Source organism: Rana temporaria, chromosome 2, assembly GCF_905171775.1.
Source record: "Rana temporaria chromosome 2, aRanTem1.1, whole genome shotgun sequence".
NCBI lineage: Eukaryota > Metazoa > Chordata > Amphibia > Anura > Ranidae > Rana > Rana temporaria.
Genome location: NC_053490.1, coordinates 390,559,648 through 390,580,121, shown reverse-complemented (window position 1 = coordinate 390,580,121; position 20,474 = coordinate 390,559,648). Strand labels below are relative to the sequence as shown.

The following is a 20,474-nucleotide window of genomic DNA, read 5'->3' as shown; positions in this document are numbered from 1 at the left end:
TGTCAGACATCGGGTTTCTGCGTTTTGTGGTCGGGGACGACCACTACCAATTTGTGGCTCTCCCTTTTGGCCTGGCATCGGCACCAAGGGTTTTCACCAAGGTGCTCGTCCTGATTCTGGCTTTGCTGAGACAGCGAGGCATTGCTATCGTGGGTTACCTGGACGACCTTCTTCTGAGAGCTGCTTCAAGCTCAGAATTAGAGGTGGATGTGGCGATTGCCACCCAGACCCTTCAAGACTTTGGTTGGGTTCTGAACCTACAGAAGTCGGTGTTGATGCCTGGAATACCTGGGCTTGGTTCTAGATTCCTTGGAGGCGAGAGTTTTTTCTCCCCTTGGACAAATTATAAACTCTTCAGGCGGTGGTAAAAATTGCTGGCATCCTGCAGATGGTTGTCACTGAATTTTTTGCATGAGAGTCCTGGGCCTCATGGTAGCCTCCTTTTTTGAGGCAGTACCGTATGCTCCATTCCACACTCGTGCCTTACAGAAGGAGATCCTGTCCAAATGGGACAAGTCTCCGTTGTCCCTGGATTGTCAGATCTGGGTGGGCCATCTAGTCAGGACTTCCCTGGTCTGGTGGCTGAGATCGCCATTTCTTCAGTCTGGGAAGTCGTTCCTTCCCCTTCAGTGGACGGTGAGAACGACAGACGCCAGCCTGACCGGTTGGGGTATCCAGTCGGCACAGGGTCGCTGGACGCAGAAAGAATCCCGCCTACCGATCAATGTGCTAGAACTTCGGGCAATCAAGCATTGCCTCTCCGCGTGGTCTTGGACTTCAGGAGCGTCCAGGATCCAGTCGGATGTCAACCATCAAGGGGGGACAAGAAGCTCGGCTGCAGCCTCGGAGGTCGCTCACATTCTGCGATGGGCAGAACTGAGCGTGTCGGCCGTATACATTCTGGGCGTAGAAAACTGGCAAGCTGACTACCTAAGTCGTCAGATGCTGGACCTGGTCACTACATCCAGATGTTTAAACTCATTTGTGAAAGATGGGGCACGCCAGACGTGGACCTCCTAGCTTCGACTCAATCGGAAGGTGTTGAGGTCTGTGGGCAGATGCGTTGTTGGCTCCGTGGGGACAGTATTGGCTGATTTATGCCTTTCACCCCCGCTAAAGCGTCTTCCTCGTCTACTTCGCAGGGTACAGACCTAGGGAATCCCGATGATCCTAATTGCTCCAGATTGGCCTCGGCGTCCAACTGACCTAGTGCATCTGGTGGCGGATGTTCCTTGGCGACTACGATGCGTGAAGACCTTCTGTCTCAAGGTCCCATACTTCATCCTGCTTTACAGTCACTGGCTTTAATGGCATGGCTATTGAAATCCAGGTGTTGGACTGAGGCCTGTTGGAAGTCCTCCTCCTAGGAAGATTTATCATCGTACTTTAAAGGCATACATCTCTGTGAGGCGCTCAAGTGTCGTCCACGTGCATACTCTGTTTCCAGGATCCTGCTGTTTTTACAGAGTGGAGTGGACCAAAAGCTTGCCTTAAGTACTATTAAGGGGCAGATATCAGCCTTGGCTGTCGTCTTTCAACGGCCCTTGGCGGCTCACTCACTGGTGAGTACGTTTTGTTCAGGGGGTTCGACATGTGGCCCCTCCGGTGCGACCCCCCCACTGCCTCCGGGGGGGGGGGGGGGGGAAGATTCATTTTCTATTAGCTGTACACAAAATACTTAAGATTTTTTACTATGTACATGCATGTTCTAGCCAAGACATACTCATTCTACTCTGTAGTGACACGACAGTGTAAGCAGTCCAGCATTTGAACAGGTGTTTACCAAATGAAATGTACTTCTGTAAAAAATGGAGGCCAGCAGAAGGCAGCGTAGAGTTATGTTGAATTGTCGGATATGTAGCAAGGTTTTTCCACCCATTTGATGTTCTTAGTACAGATTTTCTCTGACCATTGGTCATGAATGGTTGCCTGGTAAAATTGTTACTTCTAGCTGGGTCACAAAATTGTTCATTGATTTGAAAGGAAATATATCTGAGCAGCACCTTTTTGAATGTGCCTTTTAATCAAGTCTTAATTTTGTGTTTTCTTCCCCAGGATCTCTCTGGTTCCATTGATGATCTCCCTATGGGTGCTGAGGGTGCTCTTAGTCCAGGTGTCAGCACTTCAGGAATTTCCAGCAGTCAGGGCGAGCAAAGCAACCCAGCCCAGTCTCCATTCTCTCCTCATACGTCACCCCACCTTCCTGGTATTAGAGGACCTTCGCCCTCCCCAGTAGGCTCTCCAGCCAGTGTTGCACCATCTCGATCTGGCCCGCTCTCCCCAACATCTGTTCCAGGTAAGGAATATTTTCTAAATGTCTTTCCATATTGACATCGGTTTGTATTCACAAAGAATGTAGTTGCCTCCCATTGATAACTGATTGTGAAGTTTGTCATTGATTTTTATCTCCATTCCGGTTGTCCTAAATTTCTGGTGTGTTAAATATTGTAATTATCAGGGACACAGATGCCTCCACGCCCTCCTAGTGGACAGTCAGATGGTTTAATTCACCCTACAATGAACCAGGCTGGGCTTGGGCAAGAGAGAGGTAAGAACAGTTATATGTAGAAAAGGAGTTGGTGAATTAAACCATTATGCTCTAAGTGTGCCATATTTATAATGCTTGTTTTCAATAGGGTACATGCAGAGGAATGCACAAATACCTCAGTACGGATCCCCACAGCCTGGTCCAGCACTTTCACCACGCCAGTCTACAGGGGCACAGATGCATGCTGCGATGGGACCCTATCAACAAAACTCTATGGGGAGCTATGGACCTCAGGGTGGCCAGTATGGTCCCCAAGGTGCGTACTAAATGTTGACCCAAGTATATTGTAGTTCCAACTTCTTCCTTGATCTGTCCAGTGTTGTAATTCAAGGAACATAATCATTTTCAATTTATTAACATCTGTGTTGAGCTTGCACATTAACGTGGTTTATGAGTTATAGATAAATAGATATAGAGAGGGAGATAATGTGTGTGTCATTGGTTTGCTTGTCACCTTTTAAAGGGGCGGTAGCAGTCTTGGTGAGCTGCGGAGACCCTGAACCAGTTGCTCCCACCCCTCCACAACACATTGCTTCAGTAGGCGCTAGAGAGGCAGAGCCGAGAGATGGCAAATAACATTCACCAGCTCTTTGCAGCCTGAAGACCGAGCAGTGAGCGATCAGTGGTGTTTGCTTAGTTCATGGTCTGGGGCTTGGTTAAGGGGGTGTTCATAAGGTTGTTGGAGCCATTCAAGTTTATCTGAAATCTCCAGCTTAAAAGTGGATGTAAACCCGATTCATGAAATTTGAGCTGGGTGCGTATATCTGCAGTATTTTGTCTTTTTCAATGAGCTAAGTCTTGTAGCTCTCTTCTGAACAGTTCCTCTGTTATCAGCCTCAGAACTCCTGGCATATTTCTTTTTTTTACTTTTTAGACAAAAGCAGCCTGAATCTTTTGTCAAAGGAGGTTGCTAAAATAGAGTAGCAGAGAGCAGCTCATATTACAAAACAGCTCAGCCTCTGCCTATGATGAGAGGGGGTGTGTGCCTTTCTTCCAATCAGCAATATTAACTGTCTTGGCTGTATGCCCAGACATCACACTCTGTTAAAGCGGATCTCCACTCTAAAGTGGAGTCCCGCTGATCGGAACCCTCCCCCCCTCCGGTGTCACATTTGACACCTTTCAGGGGGGAGGGGGGTGCAGATACCTGTCTACAGACAGGTATCTGCACCCACTTCCGGCCCTACGATACGGGCAAAGGACGGGTTTTTTTTCCCCTTCCCGTCCGTCCCCCGTTGTATGCTGGGAACACTCGGCTCCCAGCACACAGCGGGAGCCAATCGGCGGGCGCAGCGCGACTCGCGCATGCGCCGTAGGGAACCGGGCAGTGAAGCCGGAGCGCTTCACTTCCTGGTTCCCTCACCGTGGATGGAGGGGGGAGCAGCAGGGTGACGAGCGATCGGCTCGTCATCTGCTGCGATCACCGCTGGACTCCAGGACAGGTAAGTGTCCTTATATTAAAAGTCAGCAGCTGCAGTATTTGTAGCTGCTGGCTTTTAATATATTTGTTTAGTGGCACATCCGCTTTAACTAGGAAGAGAATCTAACAGGATCTCAACATTCTAAACAGTATATAAATGTGAAGACAGGTTTTATATGTATATCTGCTATGTAAGGAGATTTGGTTAATCTCAGTGTATCATCTGAGGCTGTTCACTTCACTGGGTGATTGGGGGGGGGGGGGGGGGGGTTTACATCCACTTTAATTTTGGCTTTCTGTTCCCTGATTGTTTTAAGGGTCCTCTGCCTTTTTGATCCATTCCATCTACAGTAGCATAAAGTATGTGAACCCCAATTTGATCTCATCCAACTCCCAAAAAAATGTACTTAAGCTGATATACTAACATTTAATTTCTTGCTATTGGAACACATCCATTAAACATTCGCAGTGCTGGAGGAAGAAGTAAATGAATGAACCCTTGGAGTTAACTGCTTGAACATCATTTTGGCAGCAATGACTTCAAGCAAGCGCTTTTCGGTAGCTCTGGATTAGACCTGCACAGCTTTCAGGAGGAGTTTTTGACCATTCATCTTTAAAAAACTGCTTCAGCTCACACATTTGTAGGATATCTGATGTAAACAGTTCTCTTGTGGTCATTCCACAGCATTTCTATCTAGTTAGCGTCTGGCCTACTTCAAAAGGCTCACTTTATTTTTCTGAAGTCTGTGGTGGACTTATTTTGTTAGTCATTCAGCTGCATCACCTAACTTCTGCTAAGCTTCAGCGGGTAGGCAGCCACCCTGACATTCTGTAGAATACTTTGGTGAACTTGGAGAATTTTCCACTCAATGGCAAGCATCTAGAGCCCTGAGGCAGTGAAAGCCCAAATCATAATGTTCCCTCCACCATACCTCATGTTTGAGTGTCTTTCTTAACCACTTGCCCTCTGGAAGATTAAACCCCCCCTCCTCTTGACCAGGCCTTTTTTGCTTTTTGGCACTGCATTACTTTTAACTGACAATTGTGTGGCTTTTTGGTGGTATTTGAGCACCACTTGCACTAAAAAAAAAAGTTTTTTTTATAACTCTGCTAAAAACATATCCAGAAGAAAAATGATTTCTTAACTTTGTGCCAATATTTATTCTGTTACATATTTTTGGTAAACAAAAATATCAAGCGCTTATTGATTGATTTGCGCAAAAGTTTTATAGCATCTACGTGTGTGTGATATATATATATATATATATATATATATATATATATATATATATATATATATATATATATATATATATATAAAAATATATATATAAATATATATAAAACTTTTATTATACTAGTAATAGCGGCAATCAGCGACTTATAGCGGGACTGCGATATTGCTTCTGTCTAATTTCAACTGAGTAACTGACGTCGCCAGTGATGCTAATACAGTGATCATGATAAAAATATACACGGTCACCATACTAATGACATTGACTGGGAAGCTGTTAAACATCTAGGGCGAGCAGTTTTAAATATGTGCCTAGCCAGTGTTTTTGTTTTTTTACGATGTGCTGTTTTCACCAAGGGATGAGCAGGATTTTATTCTCTGCTTTGCAGGGAAACAAAATCCAGCACCTCCAGGACAGATCTGCTTTGTTTACATAGGCAGATCTCTGTTCTGTGTTCCTCCTCGCTGATCAGCATGTATTGACTAATTAAAGCACAGCCACAGCATGCAAACCCCCTACCCAGGAGGGGCAGGTCATGTACTAGGTGCCTGATCCGGCACAGGAGAGTCACTCTGTCAACGTACTCATACATGAGGTGGTCAGCAAATGGTTAAAGAAGCTCTAAACCACACTTCCATATTTCATTTTTGAATTGGAGTCAGTAGTTTACACACCCTTGCCCCTGGATTTCAAAGTCTTAACTTGGCCCTGAGGGGGCCATTCACTGCCCAGTCTGTCTTTTGGTTACCCAAGTTTTGTGGCATGCTTGGCTCCTTTTTTCATTCTGTTTTTTTCCCCCTCTCCTTTTTTTTTTTTTTCTCCCAGTTATTACTGCCTAGTCAAGTCAGCTTTGGGCTTGAGCCTTGCCTTTACTATGTCAATATATTGGAAGTTTGGGTCGCTGGGGTCTTTCTGCCCCTCCTGTATTTAACTGCTTAGAGGACATCCATGCTTCAAGAATGTGACATGGTGTCCCTAATGTACTTGTAAGGATTTTATGGTAGGTACCAAAATCATATTTGGTCCACACCATAATAAAAATGTGTGAAGAAACAAAATGCACTCCCTTGAAATTATTTAAACATTAACCATACCTTGTTTCAGGAATCTCCATGTTTTTGTAACCATCTGTGTATACCTGACTTTGCCTTTGTATGCACACTTAAAAGCTACCTGTAGTGTGTTTACAGTTGTGCTCATAAGTTTACCCTGGCAGAATTTGATTTCTTGGCCTTTTTTCAGAGAATATGAATGAGCACAACTGTATATCTCGTAAAAGACTTTTCACAGCCTTGAAGGTTAAAGTGTAACTAAAGGCAAAACTTTGTTTTGGGTAGAGTGGAGAGGGATTAGAACGTCCTTTGTTTTTATGGCAGTCTGTACCTTCGTTGAGGAGATTAACCACCTCTATTTGTCCTGGTTACCGTTGAACGTAAGGAAAATCTAAAATTTTGGGTTGTTCACAGAAAAGTAATAGAAGGGAAATTCTTCAATGGGCACACAAGTTTTGGTGACCTTTGGGTTCCCAAGAAATTTCCTGAATTTGCAGGGATTTTCTCACTTCCCTTTTGGTTTTAGGACAGGAAGTGAAAGGAAATCTCTGAAATTGGACATGGATGGGAAAAATAATCTGAGTTATAACTCTCCCCTCTCCAAACGGGGGGGGGGGGGGGGGGGGGGGGGGGGCGGCGCTTGAGTTTTGCCGATAGTTCTACTTTAAGTGTGTTTTTACCTTTTTAAGCCTTCCTCACCAAACTTCCCAATTCCTTCGCTATCCTGAGTAGAATAGTTGCTTCTTGCATCGAAATAATCTTCATTGCTGGATGGGCTTGCTTGGCAAACTGTCAGATTGTTTTTGCCCATCTTACAAGACTTTGGTCAGGATGAGGGAAGTGTGCTGTTAAAGCGTACCTAATGTTTATAGTGAATGTTGCTTCCCAAATGAAAGTGCCTCTGGAAGAATTACTCGACCTACCCCACTACCCTTGCCTCTGATCTCTGCCCCCTTGAAGAGCTATGGAGCCTGAAAAGTCTCGACACTTCCTGGTGTCAAACAAGTAGCAACCTACTATGAAACACTGGTTCCATCCATGGACCCCTATCACTACACAACTGCAGTAGTGGCTGGTGAATAAAACTGGACTTGTCGGACCAGTTAAGACGGCTCTCTTAGGGAATCATTGATTTATACAAGTCTCCCAAAGTCGGAGCGTATGTAGTGCCAGCCTTAAAGCGTAACTAAACCCATCAATTTAAGTTTCAAAAAGTTACATTCCCACACGTGGACTGTAACTGTCACAATAGTTGTGCTCTCAACCAAACTGTCAAACCATCATGGCTGGTGTCCTAACTGATCACATGTGTAACTTCATAGCAGGTTACCTTTGCGGGCAATTGGATAAAAAGGATGGCCCTATTTATGTGATGCCCTGGTGGCCAAACTTCTCCACAAGCGGTTTCATACAGCTACACATATTGGAGAGTCCTTTAGGATACATCAGGTAGCAAGGAAATCTGGGCGCCATCAAATTTGCTATTCTGTCCATAGCAATTGCTGTGTGCGGGAGTGCAGTCCAGATATGTATTAAATATGGCCGTAACTGTGTCCTTGAGGTCCGCCTGGGGAGTAGGCTCTGGAAGGCTCCTTATTCTGTTGGTTCGCCGGCGGTTGTGGTTTTCCAAGTCGTGTGTAATAGCAGCTCAGTTATTTTGATCAGTGAAATCAACTTGTGTGGACTGCAAATGGGAGACCGACTGGTTAATGGTGATGGTATTCAGTTTTGATGGTGAATACCTGAGCAGCAACTTCTGCCACTTCTTGCATAAAGCGGCAGTAATCCTTAAAAAAAAAAAAAAAAAAAAAAAGCCTGCAAGACAATGGCATATTGTGCTGGTATGCATCGCATACTAGCTCATCATGAATAAGGATGAGATCAGGAGTGTTCGCAAACGGCAAGTGCAGAGCCCGCTAGGGAGTCTGCACAGTGATCATCACAGGCAATGAGGCATTTCCCGATCTCTACACCCGCGCATTTGGACAATGTCTCACTGCTTGTGCTTACCACAACACCGTGCCAACTTCCTGGCGGGCTCTGCACGTGCGGTTTGCGAACATGCCTGAGCTGAGCTCATCCTTAATCGTAAAATACTCACCTGCTCACGGCTGAGAGGGGTGACATCTTCCATCCTCTCTTCTGGAACGGCATCACTCAGTCACATGCATGCGGGAGCCCTTGGTTCCAGCAAGAAGGTCCAGTATGGTATGCTGGACCTTCAGAGCACATGCGCCGCCGACGGTGGCTGCATGCAGGGTGAATATCTCCTAAATGGTGCATGTTTTTGGAGATATTCATTTTACCTACAGGTAACAAAGCAGGGTTTACTACCACTTTAAGTTCTCCTCACAGGGAAGTTTCCATCCTTAAAGCTAGGGCCTCCAAATTTTTTTTTTTTTTTTTTTTTTTTTTTTTTTTGTGGGCAATTTTTGTAAAATTAACGGGCTTTGCTGGGATGGCTGCCTATATGACATGGACTGATGTCAGACAGTAGCAGGATGAGCTCCAACTTGGTTGTATTCTCCAGCCACACTCCTTGAAGTGATATAGCAGTGTCCTGGCTGCTTTGTGTGCTCTGCTGGAGGCTTTCTGTGGATTGTCATCCAAAGCCTAGGTGCTGCCAAGATCACTGGGTGGAGAGAAGGGTGGCAGATCATGCCCTGAGCCCATAGGCTCACTATGTCAGCTGCAGAGATCCAGGCTGGTGTGCACAGCAGGAGCGAGCACCATCTTGTTTGAGTCTGGAGTAGAAGCGGCAGGCTGCACAGTTACCAAGAACCGATCTTTGCCGGTAGAGGGACCTGGGTAAGAGCGGTCGGCCTTTCTCATGAAATTGCCTGAAGGGGGGAAGAAATGTGGGGCTAATACTGCAGAGTAGTTCCCCAGTGGTAGTTGGAGCAGGTACCTGGCAAAAACCAAGGACAACCTCTTCCTACAAGATTTCAACAGCTCTGTATCAACGAGGTTCCAAACCAAGAGTACAACCTCTGGATATGGCTGGTTGGGGGTAAAGAACAGTACTTGTGTAAAAACGTGAATATTGCTTCACCTGTACACTATATACTTGACATACAGCCATGCACAGCTATTTATGTCTGTAGGAGGCTTTATGTTGCACCTGGGGAAAAGCTGGAATTGACTTGACTGGGCTTGGGCACCTGTGTGCAAGAGCCATAAAACGAGTCATCTCGATGAGATAAATTGGTCATGTGTTGTATAATTTATACATACTTTTTTTTATTTGTTGGTTCTCTTTGTTGTAGGTGATATAATTTTTATTTATTTTTTATCTTTGAATAATGTGCTTACATGTCTCTCTTCCAAATAGGAGGGTATCCCCGACAGCCAAACTACAATGCCATGCCTAATGCAGGATATTCTGGAGGTGGCATGGCCCCACTTGTTGCAGGCGGACAGATGCATGGGCAGGGAGGTATGCCACAGTATGCAGGGCGTATGGCTCATTCTGCAATCGGCAACCGCCAATATGGGCCAAACATGGGAAGCATGCCACCGCAAGTTGGATCTGGAATGTGTCCTCCACCTGGCGGTATGAATCGCAAAGCACAAGATGCTGCTGGTATGCATGGCACTGCAAATTCCATACAAAACAGGTAAGAAAACTTGGTGATACTAAAGTCCTTTGTCTTTTTTGTTTTATGAACAAGTTATACTTGCTCTGTGCAATCGTTTTTGCACAGAGCAGCCCAGATCCCCCTCTTCTGTCCCTCGCCGGCGCTCCTGGCCCCTTACCTCCTGCCAAGTGCCCCTACAGCAAGCAGCTTCCTGTGGGGGCACCTGAGCCGCTGCACTGTGTCCATTTAGTCAGGGAGCTTTGGCTCTGCCCCACCCCCTCTCTCTCCTCATTGGCTCCCATTTCTGTCAAAGTCAAAAATTTTGAATATCACCATAAATAAGTAAATAAAAATAAGTAATAAATAAAAATACACGCTTACCAAAAGGTAAGCCGAGTGAACTTGTAGCTGAAACCCAGCCTGGGCCTTTCCAGGGGGTTACGGGCAGCAGCTCCAAGGACAGAGGGGAGATATAGAGCGGATGGCTAGATTGGCTCTATTGTGTAGCAGTCACAAATATTGATCGTTCTTTAGACGTGGTGTCTGCATTGTTGTGTTTTTTTTTTTTTTTTCCTTTATTTTTGACCAGTAGCACACTTCCTGTCTTAGCCAATGTTCACAGTATTGCGGGTGCATGTTTAAATTGCACTCATTCCCATATCCACCGCTTTGCCACTGCTCTTTAGCAGACACATCAGTAACCAAGCTGTCAGACAGCTCCTGCTCCCCACTATCAATTGCTAGTCGGTCCACTGGTTGCTAGTGGACTGACAACTGGACTGGATATTGGGGGAGCTCCTGCTCCCCACTATCGATTGCTAGTCAGTTCCACTGACTAGCTATCGATGGTGGGGAGCAGGAGCTGTCTGACAGCTTGGTCTCTGTGATGTTTCTGCTAAAGAGCGGTGTGTTAAAGCGGTGTATATGGGAATGAGTGCGATTTACACACGCACCCGCAATAGTGTAAACATTGGCTAAGACAGTGTGCTACTGGTCAAATCGCTGGGCGAAAAAAAAAAAAACAATGCAGCCACCACATCTAAGAACTGGGTGACATCCGAGCAATATTTGTGACTGCTGCACGATTGGCTCAATCTAGCCATCTGCTCTATATCTTCCCTCTAGCCTAGATCATCTTGGAGCTGCTGCCCCGGAACCCCCTGGATAAGGCCCTGGCTGGGTTTTAGCCGCAAGCTCACTCGGCTTGCCTTTTGGTAAGCGTGTATTTTATTCAGTGTTTGGCTCACAGTTGGTGGTGGAACACACACACACACACCAATTCCAGGATTGTTTACCTATATACCCATTTGTGCGATTTACGGACTATCTCTATATAATCCGATTTTTGTATTGATGACTGGATGTTTCACTGTATTCTGTAGATTTATCCACTTGAAATCAGGAGTCCATTTCCCTGGTTTTTCAATAGACAATATTGCTTCATTATTGCTTATTTATGGTGATATTCAACATTTAACGGTATTTTTTTTTAAGTTTATCTTCACTGTATTCACTGTATATTTTAGCGTGGCTAGCTACCATTTCCTCCATTCCCTTTTTGTGTGCATCTCACAATTTTAGCTGCTGCTTTATTTTTATTGTAATTGGTATTTCTTTGCGCATGGTATCTGCCCCCCCTTTTCACTCTGCTTTCAAAATCAGTAAGCCAATGGTGCCAATAAGGAGAGAGTTCCGGACAGCCGAGTCTCTCTGTGCAACATCGCTGGATCGAGGTGGGGCTTAGGTAAGTATTAGGGGGCAGCTGCACACTGAAGGTTTATCTTAATGCATTCTGCCTTTAGAACCACTTTAAGTGTCTTGACATTTGTGTATACTGATTTATGCCTGACTTTAGTTTTAGCACAAACATTAAATGTAAAAGTGGTTGTAAACCCCATTTTTTGACTTTTACCTACAGGTAAGCCTATAATAAGGCTTACCTGTAGGTATAACCGTACAGGTCTAGGAGATATTCCCCTTGCAATGCGCAGCTGATTGCAGGGGGGATCTTCGGCTAAAGGGCCGGCCCTTGCCGGAATGAAATCCCCCGCACGCATGCGCGGGAGTGACGACATCGTCGCTCCAGCCAATCACAGCGTTGGAGCGGCGATACCCGGAAGACACGCCGGAGCAAGATGACATCTCGCTCGGCGTGGACCAGGTAAGTTCCCTACACCTCGTTTTAATTAAGCATTTCATAATGAGCTAGTATGCAGTGCATACTAGCTCATTATGGCTTTTACTTTTCAGGTGTAAAAAAAAAGCTAGTACCTTTTATTAAATTGTGATGCTTGCTATAATTTGTAGGTCTCCAGGATATCCCAGCATGAACCAGGGAGGGATGATGGGAGCAGGACCACCATATGGCCAGGGAATGAATAGCATGGCGGCAATGATGAACACGCAGGGACCCCCATATATGGGAGGCAATATGGCCAACAACTCGGGTATGTTATGGTTCCATTGTCTGAAATGTTGGCATTGTGCTGTTACTAGTGTGCACCTTTGTTTCTGACTGCTAAGCTGAGGTTTGTCAATATGTATATTTCAGGCATGGCTGGCAGCCCAGAGCTTATGGGACTTTCTGATGTTAAATTGACTCCGACTCCCAAAATGAACAACAAAGCAGACGGGACACCTAAAACAGAGACCAAATCAAAGGTACTTTGCAAGTTTAAGATATTTTGGTTAAAATGATACAGGCTGTTCTGGTATTATTAATGATTGTATTTGCAGCTTTGGAAATGTTGTGTCCAGTTAAAAACGTATACATACATTTTTTTTTTTTTTTTTTTTAAATTTAGAGTAAAGTTGAAACCTAACTCCAGCTGTCCAACTCATCACCACTAGCAGCTTGGGTTTGCGAGTGCCTGAGACTTTATCTTGCCTCTTGGTCCAGTTGCATTGCTGATATGCAGCCACCGCATCTCTTTGTATAGACAGATGGGACAGGCCCACAACTAGGGGTGACCCCTGCCAATACTCATAATGGTTATGGAGGGAAGGGGGTGGCGCAGGGCCCTGTTTTGTTATCGTAACCACTTAAGGACCGCTTCCTGCACATATACGTCAGCAGAATGGCACGGCTGGGCACATGTATGTTCTGTACTAGTACCCAGCCGTGGGGCGTGCGCCCGCGACCCGGTCCGAAGCTCCAGGACTGCGGGACCAGCGGACCCGATCGCCGCTTGAGACCCGCAATCGGTCCCCGGAGATGAACGGGCAGAGCCGTGTGTAAACACGGCTTCCCCATGCTTCACTGTGGCGGCTGCATCGATCGTGTCATCCCTTTTTATAGGGGGACACAATCGACGTCACACCTACAGCCACACCCCCCTACAGTTGTAAACGCACTAAAGGGAACACATAACCCCATCAGCTCCCCCTTGTGGTTAACTCCCAAACTGCAACTGTCATTTTCACAATAAATAATGCATTTTAAATGCATTTTTTGCTGTGAAAATGACAATGGTTCCAAAAATGTGTCAAAATTGTCTGAAGTGTCCGCCATAATGTCGCAGTCACGTAAAAAATCGCTGATCGCCGCCATTAGTAGTAATTAAAAAATACTTAATAAAAATGCAATTAAACTATCCCTTATTTTGTAAACGCTATAAATTTTGCGCAAACCAACCGATAAACGCGTATTGCGATTTATTTATTTTTTTACCAAAAATGGGTAGAAAAATATGTATCGGCCTAAACTTAGTAAAAAAATATTTTTTTTATATATTTTTGGGGAATATTTATTATAGCAAAATAAAAAATATTGCATTTTTTTCAAAATTGTCGCAAGGTCCTTTAGCTGCATTTTGGTCCGGGTCTTAAGTGGTTAAATCTGGATTTCATCAGCCCTGTTGGTATATGGTCTGCATTATCGGCTTCCCCTTCAGCTCTGTCGTGTGACAAAGTCCCCTTCCCTGGCAGGGACCTCTACTACAGTCACTCTAGAATTTCACCCAATTTCTTGCTTATACTGACTTCAGAGGTTTTAGGCCTCATGCACACTGGATGTTTTTACAGCTGCCGTTTTTGGCTTTTTTTTTTTTCTTCACCTATAGCCAGTGAACTCCCCAGCATGTTATCCTGTGTGTCCATGCACACACGGGCTGTTATCTTTTTTTTTTTGGCTGGAGCGTTTTGTGGCTGGAAAAACCCCCCAGAACTAGTGGGTTTTGAGAGGCGTTTTTGAGCTGGAAAAATTAGCTAATGCCTGTAAAGTGTGGCTTACTGCTGTTTTTGATTCCATAGCTTGGGTTTTCTTGCTAAAAAAAAAACTGGCAAAACAGTAATGGGGGAAAAGTGGAAAAACAGGTTTTTAATGTGCCAACGCTACTGCTATTTTTATAATGTCCAGTGAGCATGAGGCCTTCACTGTGGGTACAGTGCCTTGAAAAGGTATTCATATCCTTTGAAATTTTCCAAATTTTCTCATTTTGCACCCAAAAAAGTAAATGTATTGGGATTTTTTGTGATGGACCAACACAACATGGCGCGTAATTGTGAAGTGAAAGGGTATATTTTTTTAGATATTAGCTGAAAAGTGAGGGGTGCATTTGTATTTAGCCCCCTTTACTCCGATACCCCTAACTAAAATCTAGTAGAACAAATTGCCTTCAGAAGTCACCTAATTGGTAAATAGCGTCTACTTGAGTGTAATTTAATCTCGATATAAATACAGCTGTTCTGTGAAGCCCTCAGAGGTTTGTTAGAGAACCTTAGTGAAAACACACAGCATCATAAAGGCCAAGGAACACAACAGACAGACCAGGAATAAAGTTGTGGAGAAGTTTAAAGCCGGGTTCAATTTATAAAAAAAAAATCCTAAGCTTTGAATATCTCACAGAGCACTCTTAACGTATGGAAATAAAAAGCGTATGGCACAAATGCAAACCTACCAAGACAAGGCCGCCCACCTAAACTGACAGGTTGGACAAAGGGCATTAATCAGAGAATCAGATAAGGTGAGGCGCTGCAGAGATCCACAGGTCAGGTGGGGGAATCTGTCCCGGGAAGTCCCGTTTGGGAGAAGCCATGTGGGGGTCAAAGCAAACGTGAAAGAAAGTGCTCTGGTCTGAGCCCAAAATAGAACTTTTTTGCCTAAAAGCAAAACACTGTGTGGCAGAAAACTAACACTGCACATCACCCTGAACATCCCACCGTTAAATGGGCAGTGACAGCATTATGTTGTGGGATGCTTTTTTTCTTCCACTTCACAATGCTGTGCTACTTTGTGTTGGCCTATCACCTAAAATCCCAATAAAATAAATTAACATTTTTGGTTGTAACATGACAAAATGTAGAAAATTTCAAGGGGTATGAATACTTTTTCAAGCCACTGTAAGCCAACATCACCCCTTCAGAGTCCATTTCTGAACTTCTTGACTCCTTAGGCCAGCCCTCCAGTTGCTTTGACCATTTCTGATTCAGAGTCTGAACTGCATCTCTGAAGACACTGTTTTAGTGGCACTGCAGTCTTTTGTCACACCATAATTATAGGGGGTTGATTTTTGCAGTGTATAATACCCAGTATTTGGAGCATCTGCTGCCCGTCTCCAACCTTTGATCTTTTAGACCTGCTACTGCTGTACTGAACTTTGTGTGAACACTCTATTCAAGGTATTCCATATGTGATCTGGAAGCATCCTGGAGGGTACCGGGCCAGAGTTTTCAAACGATTCCACCATGAAAGGGCATTTGTTAAAGCCCAACTCTAGGCCAAAAGCAAAGCCAAACCCTCTTATCCAAGGAAACCATGTGGAATATTTAATTCACTATGTGCTAAGATTTGTTTGTAGAAACCAAGGAGAGAGGTCCCATGCAATGCACAGGTATAATTATATTTTTGCAGACTGAGCACAACAACAAGACACAAAGTAGTTGTACTGCATCAGCGAGGTCTCTCCCAAGCAAAGATTTCAAAGCTGACTGGGGTTTCAAGATGTGTTCAAGCCCGTTTTGAAGCCGTGTTGATTTCCTTGTCTAAGATAATTTCATTGACCAAAACTAAAATGGCATTATAGTCAAAATTAACACTGGTTTAATCACTTCAATACCGGGAACTTACACCCCCTTCCTGCCCAAGCCCATTTTCAGTGCTGTTGCTGTTCAACTGACAATTGCGTGGTCATGCTATACTGTACCCAAAAAAAATTTGTTCCCACTTTCTTTTGGTGGTATTTGATCACCTGTGGTTTTTTTTTTTATAAATAAAAAAAGACCAAAAATTTTAAGGAAAAAGTTTTTTTTCTTTTTGTTTCTGTTCTAAAATGTAAATTAAGTATGTTTTCTTCACTGGGCACTGGTGGGCGGCACAGGCAGACATTGGGGATAGGCACTGATGGGTACTCATGGGAGACACTGATAGGTGGCACGGGCAGACATTGGGGTGGGCACTGATAGGCGGCACGGGCAGACATTGGGGATAGGCACCGATTGGCAGCTGCCTGGTTGTCTAGGGTGGCATACCTGGTGGTTCAGGGGTCATAAACAATCAACACAAACACCCCCTGTCAGGAGAGCAGCCGATCGGCTCTCCTTCAGTCTGTCAGACACGCGAGAGGCCATGATTGGACACTCTTCACATGGTAATAGATCAGTGTCAGACTGACACGCCGCACCACTGATCACCGCAATGCTTCCCCACCCCCCCCCCCCCCCCGCGCTAATGTGCGATGGCTGTTATTCTGTTGGACGTCATATGACGCCGAGTCAGGATAACTGTACCACCGCCCGGCCGTTATTCTGCTATAGGGTGGATGGGTAGTGGTTAAAGAAGCACAAAGAAATGGGAACTTTGAGTACTGTAGATGCAGTGGTCAGCCAAGGAAACTCGATGCAGCAGATAAACGACATGCTTACTTACCTTCGACATCAGTAGATGTCCAGCAGTGCCATCGGCACAGAACTGGCGGAGCCCAGGTACACCTGTCTACTGTCCGGAGAGGTCTGGCCAGCAGTGGTATTCATGGAAGATTTGCAGCCAAAAGCCGTACTTCTGACGTGGAAAGAAGGCTGCAAGAATACATAGGAACTGGGGTGCAGAAAATGGGGGCATGTGCTCTGAACTGATGAGCCAAAATGTGAAATTTGGCTGTAGCAGGAAGCGGTTTGTTTGCCGAAGGGCTAGGGAGCAGTACTATTGGTGTCTGCAGTCAACAATGAAGCATGGTGGAGGTTCCTTGCAGGTTTGGGCATTCCTCAAAATGGAGTTGGAGATTTTGTTAGGGTCAATGGAATCCCGAAATGCAGGCAGACGCTCATCTTATCCATCATACCATATAATCAAGAAGGCATGTAATTTATTCTACAGCAGGACAATGGTCCCAAACATACATCCAATGTCATTAAGAACTATCTTCAGCATAAAGAACAAGGAGTCCTTGAAGTGATGGTTTGGCCCCCACATAGCCCTGGTCTTAACATCTAGTATGTCTGATTACATGAAAAGGCAGAAAGATTTGAGGCAGCCTACATCCAGATAATGTGGTTGGTTCTCCAGGATGTTTGGAACAACCTACTTGCTGAGTTCTTTCAAAAACTGCACGTGTACCCAGAACAATTAATGCTGCTTTGAAGGCAAACGGTTGGTCACACCAAATTTATTTGAATTTCTCTTCGGTCAATTTACTTTCCATTTTGTTGATTAAAAATAATTCTCAACGCGCCTTTTTCTGCATTGTTAATTTACAAAATTTTTATTTTTTCCACTTCTGCCTAAAAAATTTGTACAGTAGTGTATATGCATATTCCCTTCACAGGAGGGTAGTTAGAAGGGGAGTGTGAGCAGTTTTAAGCTTGGCTATTTTATGCCTGGAATTCAAAGAGAATGTCGCGGTGAGAGAAGGAAACCTTTTTTGTGTGTGGGTTTTTTTTACTTTTTTTTTTACAGATTGCTGCACAGCAAAGGTTTTCCAACTTGGAATGTTCAACAGATGTCTAATCAACTTCTGTTGAACAGGGACAGCCACACATTCATCGATATTCTGCCATTCCCAAGCGCTAGACTCCTATGTCCTTCAAACCTGTAAACAAGTCGTTAAGTCAATGAGTGGCTACCCCATCTATTTGGTGTAGGCATTTTCGTCTGTGACTGCATGGATCAGATGTTTTGGAGGCTTAGGTCAATATGTTATCCAGGGTCCGCAAGCTGAAATTTTAAATCTTCCTCTTCAGTTCATCAAACCTGCCAAGGTCACCACAAAAACTAGCGTACCTTTGCAGTGCTCTGGTACAGCTGTTTTTTCCAGGGTCATATCCATTGCTTCCAGAACAGGAATTGACTTCAATGTTTCTAGTCAAAACTGTTCTCTATTCTGAAAGTGAAATAAGCATTTAGCCAATTCTGGATCTAAAGGTTCTCAACACCGGGAACAAAATTTCAGCACATAATCTCATTTATAACCTCAGTCTTGGCTTCTCTCCTTTTTGGCCTGCATGGACATTAAAGATGCTTACTTTCATTTCAGCATCTTTCTAGTGCATCAATGCTCATGTTTTGCTGTGGTCATGCATCATTACATATTTGTTGCCTTTTTATTAGGGAAACCCTTCCTCCTACGTGAATTTTTACAATGATTGCCAACCTAACTGGTCATCTTGGCGCAGAGGACTTGGTCACAGGAGGAAGCTCAGTCAACATTATGGAGATGATTGATAAGGCTATCCCTTCAATGCTGGACTTTTCAGTATCGTGATCCTCTGACCAAGATTCAGTTGGAAATTTTTCCGTCAAGAAAGAACCAGAAGTCTTGCATGCAGCTCAGAGAAGATGTATAAATTCTGGCTTGGACAGACCTTCACACTTCAGCGCTGCATGCCATGCAGATTCCAGGTGTGGAAAATTGACCTTCAAAGCATTCTCCGTCCACGGTATCTACACTGATTAAAATGGTGCACAGTGGTGTTCCTGAGACTTCTGTCACAGGCCAAACGTGGGCATCCCATCTTCAGGTTAACAAACTGGGCAGGTTTTTCTCCATGTCCAGGAATCTAGCTATGGCAGTAGGTGCTTTCCTGACTGATGGGATCAGTTCAATCTGATCTATGCTTTTCCTTCTCTGAAACACCCTGGTAGGTTCAGGGAGGATGGCATCCTATTGATTGATACTTGTCATACTAAATTGGCCCAGGCAGAAGTGGTACTTCTGCCTGGGCTAATATCCAGATATCGGACTAGTTACTGGCTTTTATGGCCTGGCTGTTGTAGCCCAGATCCTAAAAAGACTGGCTTGCCTGATTCGGTTGTTTTCTACTATGTTATTTTTTTCAAAGCTAGGAAATCAACTTCTCACAAAGTTTGCAATTGCACCTATGAAAGGGTAAATCCAAAACTTTAGTTGCCATCAGACAAATGAGGGACCAGAGTATAGGGCCAATATCATTGGCCCTGTTACCATATGACTATTCGCAGCAATCCTTTTTAGGAGAAAAAAGCTTTCGTTTATGAAGCCTTTTTTTACCATTGTGATTTTTGTATCTGCTCACAGCGATCACAAGGTACAGAGTTAAAGAAATTTAACATTGTACTGCTGTGAAAGTGATTTATGTGCAAAAGCTGGATGCTTTCACTTTCTCATTGAACAAAGTTTTTATTTTTAATTTTTTTGAGTAAAAGAGGTGCATACATGTTCAACAAAGGATTCGTAGATATGACATACTTCATTCTTGATGAGATGGGTGACACATTCAGTACAGGTAGAGCGAGTAAGGAACGCCCACCCCACCCATGGACACTCCCTTGCCCGCACTATCCCTGGGGTACTCCCTCCATTTTCTCCAAGTATTTTGGGATGTGGTAAGGGTTCTCTGGATTAGCCTCAAGATAGTTTATTTTCTTCCAATTTACCCCACCCATGGACGGAGGGCCATCTGCAGTCTCCCTTCAATATGAGTTCCAACCAACACCACCACGTCTGCATGTTAAGGAATGTAAGAGCTGCAGAGTGCTTGACTTTCTCACGCAGGCCTCCCACATTCCAGGTGAGACATTTTAAAGATGCCATAGATCACTTTTGACAAAATTAACATGCTTCATCAATACTAAATGGTCTGGTGCTTGCGGGCAGGTCCCCAAGGGTCTCTCGGGTCTCATACAACATAGACAGTAAAAATGTATATTATATAAGAACTGAATCAATGTTAAACTTTGCTGTGTTACCTGTATTTGGAATACATCATGCACAATTCTACTCAACAAATACATTTCCCCACCCTACACCCTTTCCAACTGGTGTGGGCATAATCCCTGAACAAATTGTAAAAGTCAAACAAGAAAAAAAAAGTAGCTTGGTGTGTAGAAAAAAGGTTAAACGGATGAAGTCACTGGAGTATAAGGTAGTGTTGCCCTCCTCAATGGGGGAACGACATATAGCAATGTTCTGCAGAAGCTCTAACCATTACAACCGTGCTTCCTTGTGCTAAGTAGGGGAAAGTCTCGCCGCACTTTGCACGTGGTTGGTAGGACTACTGCGATCACGAGGCTCTGGCCATCTATGCAACATGCTGGGCTGCATAAGACACCAGGTGGGTAGAAAAAAAAGTGCGAACTTGACGCTCGTAGAAAAAGTGACCATTTTCCCCCTTCCTCACCTGCTCTTGTGGTCTACAAGGATTGGTATAGTGCAGTGGGCCAAGGTACGG

At 44.5% G+C, this 20,474-nt stretch overlaps 1 protein-coding gene across 2 annotated transcripts in view; it reads left to right on the top strand.

The window, feature by feature from the left end:
- Window positions 1-20,474, top strand: part of ARID1A (AT-rich interaction domain 1A) — a 132,038-nt gene that overhangs the window by 92,476 nt on the left and 19,088 nt on the right. For both annotated transcript variants that reach the window (XM_040338006.1, XM_040338005.1), the window contains exons 5-10: window positions 2,056-2,296; window positions 2,459-2,548; window positions 2,637-2,804; window positions 9,587-9,872; window positions 12,141-12,280; window positions 12,385-12,494. In XM_040338006.1, the coding sequence (XP_040193940.1) occupies window positions 2,056-2,296; window positions 2,459-2,548; window positions 2,637-2,804; window positions 9,587-9,872; window positions 12,141-12,280; window positions 12,385-12,494 (1,035 nt within the window). The remainder of the gene's footprint in view (window positions 1-2,055; window positions 2,297-2,458; window positions 2,549-2,636; window positions 2,805-9,586; window positions 9,873-12,140; window positions 12,281-12,384; window positions 12,495-20,474) is intronic.